This window comes from Anser anser (assembly GCF_964211835.1).
Source record: "Anser anser genome assembly, chromosome: 4".
Taxonomy (NCBI): Eukaryota; Metazoa; Chordata; class Aves; order Anseriformes; family Anatidae; genus Anser; species Anser anser.
The window spans coordinates 37,648,451-37,657,474 of record NC_139724.1 but is presented as its reverse complement, the minus strand read 5'-3'; the positions used below and the strand labels follow the sequence as shown (position 1 = coordinate 37,657,474).

Genomic DNA, 9,024 nt, shown 5'->3' with positions numbered 1-9,024 from the left:
GTCATTAGTTCTGCCCCAGCACATGGGACCAGGCTACTTGCCCCCTCTGGTGCCTTCTCTCTCATTTTCAGGCCTCTTTTCTGCCCACCCTCTGCTTTGATCTGCAGGCACCTTGCAGGTTTCTGATCCAGTCCAAAGGGACCTACCGTAATCTACCACGATCCCGAATACAGAAAGAATCAGATTATTGACTTTTGCAAACTGCAAATCCCATCAAAACTACAAGTGTGGGAGGAATAACTTATTTTTGTTTTGATCCTGCAGCGCTTACTCTCTATGTACTCAGTAGCAGATAAAAGCAACACATTTTAAAGGACTAAAAGCTGATTTTATTTCAAGAACAATCAGGAGAAGCAGAGTGCATTGGATCTCTGGGGAGATTTCAAAGATTTACAAAAATCACTTGGGTGGCTGAGTCCCTGAGAGAAGTTGATGGTTTGTATGTTCAAGCAGTTTAATTACAACGATGGTACTTACACTGTAACAATACAATGTATTAAAATCTGTGGCAGTTTTTCCTTTACACATTTATTTTTCAGACAATAGAAGCAGAGCTTGACTGATGCTAAAAAGTCTAGAAGTTGAATATCTAAAAAATAACAAATATGAAAGATTACAGGGAAGCCAGGAAAACAATAACTCCTCACAGTTTAATTACTCACTTGAAGCTAAGTGAGCACAATTAGTCTCCTCTCAAGAGCTACATGATTTTTAAGTCAGTTCCAGACAAAAAAGCATTTATTTATTTGTGCTGTGATTAGACCTCATGTTCTGGAGAGAAAGCTTCAGTGAGGTCTGCGTTATTCAAACTGAAAGAACCAGTGTGTTCCTTTAGAACCCTCCCCATTTTTCACCCTGGATTATTTTTATACTTTCTTGATTGCAAGATAAATAATTAATACACACAGCATCTCTATAACTGTGCATTTTTTTTCCCCATCAACATGACAGTAGTAAAACGTTTCAAGGCATTGCTTCAGACTATAAATATTTCTCCTGGGGGAGGAGTAGGTACTTACAAACTGAACGGTACGTCACGCAGACTTCAATGGGCTCCAGTGACACGGAACTGTTGGGTGAACCGCTAGACCCAGGAGCACAGAAGTGCAACACCATGGCCTAGAGCACCGTCTGTAGTGGTGACAGCTCCCTGAGCCAGAACCATGTTGTTCCAGACCACTGGAACCAGTGGCGATGAACTGGAATTCGTCAGTATAACTAATAGAATTCTTAAAAAACAATGACAATAGTGGTTTAAATGTTGACCCAAGAGAAAGTTTACATTCTCCTGACAGAGTCCCCAAGGCACAGCCGTGTTAAATAGCCAGCTGGAGCGTTTTGAGAGAAAGGTGACTTTCATCTGAATGAGAGCTGTGCAGGAAAGAACGGGCTGAATGGTGGGAGTGAGCCACGTGCATGCTGAATGGGCCGTCCAAGTGGCCAACACCAAGTGTCAGAGAGCCAAAGGAGAAGTGTTTGTGGTGCTGAAATGTTATTACAAGATCTGCCATTCCTTCCAGGGCTGCACAGCAGAGAAAGATCTCAACTGCCTTCAAACCGGACAGAACAAAGCAGATCTACAGCTCACCTACTAACTTTCTAACCCATTTAGGTACAGAAGCACAAGCTTCTCAAAATAGCAAACTTGAATTTTACATTAAGAACTTTATGTAATTACAGCAACTCTTCCTTCTTAGTCCTTACAAACTACAGGCTCAGCAGTTTGTTTTCTTTGGGACTGAAGTGCAGGTCAGTAAGAAAAATGAACAAAGGATCCTAAAAATGTCCATGTGCTGGCACTGCTTCTCCAGTTCTGCAGAATTGCCCAGAAACACGGATGCTCCATCTCCCTTGCTTGCTAACAGTACAGTTGTTCAAAATCCTAAAGCTGCAGCCTGCTGCTTCAGCAGAGTGAGGAGAAAAACTTGGACATCACCACTCTTTACTCCTTTCCCTTCTGCAGAATCAACACTGACATTTCTTTGGCAGATGCAGGCAACACAAGGAAATTAATGCATCCCTCAGCATTACGTGCTTGATCCCATGAATAGGAGTCCTACTACTGACCGCAACACGCACATGATGGATCTCAGGGAGGCTGCTGAGGTTACACCATCTGCTGGTATCTTTGGGTGCAGATCTGGCTGTAAGTCTTCAAACTGCTTTGCTTTGCCTCCCCCACACCGCACAGGCTTTCTAGACCAGTGGGAGGGTTTTTGTTGGCCAGCTGCTCAATAACATGAGCCAGCACAGTTAGGGACCTTTGTTAAAGGTAAGCAAACTGCAAGTGCCAGGAGCTTGGCCTGCATTTTGCATCCCTGACTTTTAGATCCCATTTACAGTGACAAAGCTTACACAGTCACACAGTTCTCCAGAGCATGCCTGATTCACTGTTGAGAACTTTTATGACATTTTTGCAAGTTTTGTAAAATTTATTGTCTGTCTTAAAGCTCTGAAGTAAGGTGAGGACCTCAACTTTTTCAGTGAAGATCTCAGCTTTCACTTAAAAATAATTAAATCTTCAGAAGCAAAAAGGAAATAGTTTTTGTTGTTTTTTTTTTTTTTAATTTAAAATATTTACACAGTTTTTATTCTGTATCACTTGCGATTTTGGATGTTTGATATTGACAACCCTGCCTAACAACAAATACTATAATAATTCCACAGTGCTTTATAGCATTTCATGCCACAGGCATAAAGCCTTTTGCTTAATGAAGCAAAAGGCACATCCCAATCTGCTTTTCAGCCTGAGCGCTAGCGCCTACAGCCAGCAACTGTAGACCTCACTGCCACATTCCTCTCATGTCAGCGAAACGCAATACACCACAGCATGCTGCCTACTTCCAGACAGACTTTTTCCACTTACTTACATTCCTTGACACACATTCATTTGAGAGAGGCACAATAAAACAAACTCCTTCTCTAGTCAATGTTACTTTAAAGTTACTTATGCTAACACAGGAACAATATTACCCCACAGATATGGAACTGCCCTACACAACAGTAGTAAAGCCTTACTTGTTGCAAAGTTCATAAAGCAATGTTTATAATTGCAATCAAACAAGGATGAAAATAGCTAATTACTCTGGTGCTTTAAAACAGTAAGACTGCACTCTACTAATGGTTATCTACTGCTGCTGCTGCTCCTAACACTGAGTAAGTGTGTAGCTGTCACAGACTAATGAATATTCCAAAACAAAAAAGTTAGGCTATAGTTTCTAAGAAGTTGACACTGTTTGCAAGAGTCTTGGGAAGGACTTAAGCGTTCAGCACTGAGTGAAAAGTGCATTTACAAAAATGCCACGTGCTGCATGTAAACATATAGGCATTAGCACAAACCGATGTAATTGTAATGACCTAAGCAAGGATGAGGAGCAAATCAATGCAACTGTGGTGGGTTTTGCACTCATAGAGGCCTCACTCCTGCTCCCTTCTGTGCTCCTTCCAAGGAGGCTGCATCTGACTGCACTCTGATGTCCCTAGGACGTTGGCTGTGCAGTAGGACTCTCCTAAAACTACTCTTCCTTGCACCAGATGCTGAGATTCCCTACACGTTCACAGGGCTGGAAAAGCTGCAGAACCCGCTGGCTGGGCTAAGAGGTCTGCAATCAATCTGCATCCAGGAAATCAACAGAAAAAGAATACAGTAAAATGTTATTCAGCTAAAGCTGCTCAGCATTGAACACCTGTAAGGTTTGCCTAAGATGATAGACTTCTTTCCCCCTCTGGACCTCCAAGTAGCTCTCTGCTATTACGTCCTTCTGGGAGTAAGTAGGGAAGTATTGATTATTACATGTCAAATGAGAGCTGTCACCAAATGTGTAATTCATCTACTGAAAGTGTAACTAAAGGCAGCAATCTCCTATTCTTGTGGATTAAAAACATGGGCCACAGCAATAAACTATTCAGCTGGGAGTCAGTCTCCCTTCCCTCATCTATTATCAGCGCTCCGTGAACTAATTCAGCATACTAAGAACTCAGTCTTGCACTGCATGCAATTAAACCACTGCACGGAGCTGTGCAGCTGCTAATGATTTTCTTCATCTTATGTCAGGAATCAGAGAGCAAGAAAAAGCTGCTATCGTGCTACTGACTTAGGTGTAACCTATTTGCCTATCTTTAAAGCTGAGCATTTAGCACAAGTCATTTTTCTTCCCAGACTTTCCATTCTTGACAGTAGATGCCCAGCTTTGAGGAGAAATGAACAATTATTGATTTCTTCATCTAATTAAATACTTAGAAAAAAATATTATTAGTTATTACCCCATCTCTAGGTGGCAGAAATTGTAGAGCAGACAATGGGACTCCAAAACCTGGTTCTGACAATAAATATATGGCAAAAAATAGGCTTTATTTCATTACTCATTTCACACTTTCACTACTGTGAAATATATCCAATTTCATACCACTTCATCTTCTGAAGGTAGAACCAAGCTGATTCACACAATCTTGGGTGACAGGTATGCCCTCAGGTATAGAAAAATATCTAAAATTTATATGGTGGCATAAACCTTATTCTAGTCTGGTGCTCACTTCTATTAAAAAAAAACATTGTCCCCAGTCAGATGTGTCTCGAAGCATTTTGCTCCAGAAGAAAACAGAAATGTGACCATCAGCTGGAGCTCTGAGGACACGAGAAGAAAATACATCCAGGGTCATTAGAGGCATCAGTATGGGACCTTTACAAAAACAGATTCTGGTCAGGACAAAGCCACAGTGACCTGCCGAGGCAAGCAGTGTTTTTCAGACTTTGCTTCCAGTGTAACAACCTGAACACGCTATCCATCACATTTGATTTATGACAGGGAGAGAGGAGACATTCCTAGCGCCCTCCATTTTTCTTTGCCCAAGCACGCACTTTACTATTACAGAGCTTATTGCTCCCTCTCAGCGCAACCTTGCCACAGCATCGCTTTGCTGCTTATGATCCACGAAAAAAAAGAGCACAGTCCTATTAAGTTAGTACTTCAAATGGCAACTAGTTCCACAACAGTACCAATCATATTTCTTTTATTGCTACGACCGTCTTCTGTAAAAACACTATTGATTCTTAAAATTATTCTCGAATTAATCATCCAACACTTTTTATTGGATCATTTTATAAAATAAGTGCCAAATTCCTTCCATATCATCTTGATAATCATAACACTTTAGATCAGGCCCTAACAGCACCAACAAAACAACTGAAATAAAAGGCACTAAAAAATGCCTATAAAATCTTTAATGCAAAAGAAGCAGTGGGAATATGTTTGAATGGAGAGGGTTATAAAAAACCTGTTACGGTTCTTTTGTACACAGAGGCTAATAAAATGGATGAAGAAGTCTGGCTGGCTGCAATTGAGAACATAGTCCTGGGGAAGTGTTTTATTGGTACTCCCTAGCATTTCAGACAAACTTATCTGCACAGCAAGGGGAAAAAGTACTTGAGCATAAGTAAGTCTTTTTGGAAGAAAAGGTTGGAGTCTTTTCCACAGACAACAAGCCAGAGTTCTGTGAATGCACTAATGGCAACATTGCTTCATCCTGAGGATAATGCAGACAGCATCTGAAACACGTTGCAAAGGCTATCCAAACATCAGCACACCAGAAAGAACCAAATGCTGTGACCTGGCAGGGTTCAGTTAAGAAATCATTTCAAAAATACGTTTACCTGGATCTAAGTGGCCGAGGGACTTCATAGGTGGGCCCGGACATGACATAAAACACAAGTATCATTTGCAAAGCCAACTTGTGTTATGCTAGTGAGTGAAAGGGTAACAAGCTTTCTTTAATCTTTCTGTAGGAGGTATATCTTTGGAGAATATACAGCATCTTTTCATGGGAAATAGCCAAAGATGCAGTTCCTCATCTCCAAATGCCCTGCGGTATGAAGGGGTAGCATCACCACCATTCTAGAGATGAGCTACTGAGAGGGAGAGACGTGACTGTTCGAAGTATTCACTAACTCTGCGTGTCCAAATAAGAAATCCTACAACTCATTTTTCAGCTACAGCATTAACCTACACATTGTATGCCCCACGCATGTCTTCTGCTACCTTCAGGTACAGCTGTAAGTACTCACTACTTCTGGAAATCGTATCTCAGTATCTCACATTAAACATCAAAAAAAAAGGTGGGGGGACACATATTAGTAATGCAACCAATTTTCTGAAGCCTAAATTTGGGCAATAAACTTTAATACCAGTTACCTGAGAAGACATCTTATGTTTTGGCAAGACCAATAAACAGCATGGAAAGTATCACCACCCAAATGTTCTATCCAAAAAGGGAAAACAAAAACAAAAACAAACAAACAAAAACAAACAAAAACAAAACAAAAGCAAATAAAGACATATGATATAAAACACGTGGAACAGATAGCAAACACATTCGCAGAAAGCTGAGCAAAAGGGGCAGAACACATACCAGATGTTATTGCACGGAGACACTTGGACCTGATTGGCTGGAAAAGCAATTTTTTTTTCCACTTATATATGTATAATACATTTTAATGAGCACATACTACCTCTCTGGAATTTTGTCCCTGAATCAATATACAAGTCTTTGATATTCACAGCACGTAGTAAAATCATTTTAGGAGTCAACACTTTGGTGATTTGTCTTCTGCCTATAAGAAGCTGGCTGACATTTTGGGAACTCTTGATCAGCTGTCTCAGAGGGGAGCTGCCAGCCCTCTTTGTGATACAATGAACATGCCTCTGCCAAGTATGACACAAGAAAACCTAGAATTTTTGCTTCTGATATGCTTTCCTCTTTCTCCTTACTCTTATGGGTCATGCTCATTATGTTCCTGCCCTTGGACCAGCATGGAAACTCCTTCTGTGGCCTAGTTACTGCAATATCATTTTCTCCTCTCCCCATGCCTAGGGTCTTTCCTCTTGTCGCTTGGAAACTCAGTCAAAATATAATAAGAGAAATTATCTGAACAGTTGATGCAGTCATCACACTAAGGTCTCTTGCACTGACCTCCATTCTCTCGTACCAGCTAATCCCCATGTTTGATTGCCAGACAAGAACCATGCTGCTTCCTTTGCAGCAGGGTGTCCAGCCTCTTAAACCTTTTTCAAAGCTGCTTTTCCCTTCCTCCTCGAAGCCCTCCCACTGTCTGGAAGATGAGAGCAGCAGTGGGATGACGCTGCACGCCCTTCTTACCATTTGCCACTAGATACTGTCAGTGCCAACATGCCACACCAGCTCTAACTCTGGTCAGGAGAGCATGTTCATCTGATGACCATGGTAAGTTTTAGAAATAAATGTTAAAAATTATTGTTATTTAGAACACGTGAAATTATTCATGCATTTGATTCAAAATCAGAAAATAAGATCTCTCATAAAAAGGGAAAAGATTCAGAAATACCAAAGAACTGTACTGCAACCACATGGCACTTTTGATCTTAAGGACCTTAGTGACTTAAAGATTTTCAATTGTGAAAGATTTTAGCTACTTTTGGTAACATCCTGACATTTCCTACACTTGTCTAAGAATCTTAAGAAACATTAAATTAATTTTTCCATTTGACGTTGAACAAACCCTCCTGATACCTACTCTGAAGTCAGCCCTGCCATTCCTTTGGTTGGCCAGGAAGTTGAGTTAATTTACAAAAATGACTGAAAATTAACTTAAAGAAAGGTTTTCTAGGTTAGCAGCTGAACAGGCTGGCTCAGTCACAGGGCAAGTATTGCAGCTAACTTCAGGAGAGAAGCATACTGAAAGTAGAGAAAGGAAGAGGTGCTCCCTTCTTTTCAACATCTGCAGGCTGTCCCTGCTGCACCACGATGCTAAACCTATAAACTGTCAGGTGAGCTCTGGAGACTGCTTTTTTACTTTGTTTTCTTGGCAGCTGCTGAATGACCAGGGCTCCTCGGTGATGCTGCAAAACAAATAGCATTAAGTGATGAAGTTAAAAATGATCATGCTTGTTCATGTCAGCAGTACGTAAGGAATATTACAAGGACTTCTCCAGTAGCCGAGGTGAGAAGTGTGTAACACTAGCACGTGTTATATACTCTACGGCCTACCGGCAGGCTGGCATAATAAAGGGACTTTACATACAAGAAGTATAATCACACAATCTAACTGTGTATATCACAGTTTCCATGGGCTATATCCTGGTGACTGCTGCTGTCACTGAACTTTTCTGTTTATATTTTAAGAACACATGTCAGCAGTGCACTCTGCTTCCTGCAAGCCTGAAAGCAGAAGGAAATTACAGTCTGACTCAGACGCATAATGCACTAGATTCAATGAACAAGTACCTAATGGTAAGAGAAACTTCAGTTCTGTTCTTTTCTTAATGAGCACAAGGAAGAAGCATCCCTTCAGAGTGATATAGAGACATCCTGGCCAACACCACGCAAATCACACACCACAGAGGTATTGCAATCCCCCCAGGCATGATACAACATCAAACCAGAAGGCTCAATGTAAGCTAGGGGTTTCAAAAACCTTCTTCTTGGTCTGATCGTGACCTCTCCTTGGGGGACTCCCTGGCAGCTGTGGCTGCACAAAGCTGAGGTCGTTCTTTCTCATTGCTGGTCCCTACTAACCACACCTGCACAGCAGCTCTGCTGTGCTCTGCTGCTCTGTGCCCTGCTCCTGGCTGGAAGGAGTGAGAAAAGGGATGCTCGCCCCACGGGCACTCTCCTCCCTGCTGCAGCAGCTGAAGAGCCTGTCCCAGAGCGCCTGTGGCTGGGTGGTGGCTGGGGCTCCGCGGCATCTGCTGGTCCAGAGCGGGGCCTGGGGGAAACTTCAGCCTACCACTACGATCTGTGCCTAATGGTTTCGGCGCTGTTGGATCCTGCAAAGGCAGCCAGAGCCATGGCACGCCTGGGAATGCCACCTCTGGCACTCAGGGGAACACGAGAAGTGGGGTTTAGTGCTTGGAGAAGCAGACCAAAGGCACAAGACTACAACATCAAAGGGGGCCTGCAGAGCCAGATCTGGTGAGGCTGTTTTAAGAGAGATCAGTTTATTGCAGCTTTTATTCAAGGACGCCAGAAGCTTCTCACTCTTACTTCAGCTCA

At 42.1% G+C, this 9,024-nt stretch overlaps 1 protein-coding gene and 1 long non-coding RNA gene across 3 annotated transcripts in view; one reads left to right on the top strand and one right to left on the bottom strand.

Moving 5' to 3' along the window:
* The window catches only part of RNF150 (ring finger protein 150), a 121,537-nt gene that overhangs the window by 8,475 nt on the left and 104,038 nt on the right, over positions 1-9,024 (bottom strand). The window contains exon 7 of one of the 2 annotated variants that reach the window (XM_083834927.1): positions 478-589. The exons of the other annotated variant lie outside the window; for it this stretch is intronic. Within the exon in view, the coding sequence (XP_083691053.1) occupies positions 478-589 (112 nt within the window). The remainder of the gene's footprint in view (positions 1-477; positions 590-9,024) is intronic. 2 annotated transcript variants of the gene reach the window in all.
* On the top strand, positions 598-6,299 carry LOC310899027. The gene is made up of 2 exons (XR_014583927.1): positions 598-2,146; positions 5,783-6,299. It is a non-coding gene; the product is annotated as an uncharacterized lncRNA (long non-coding RNA).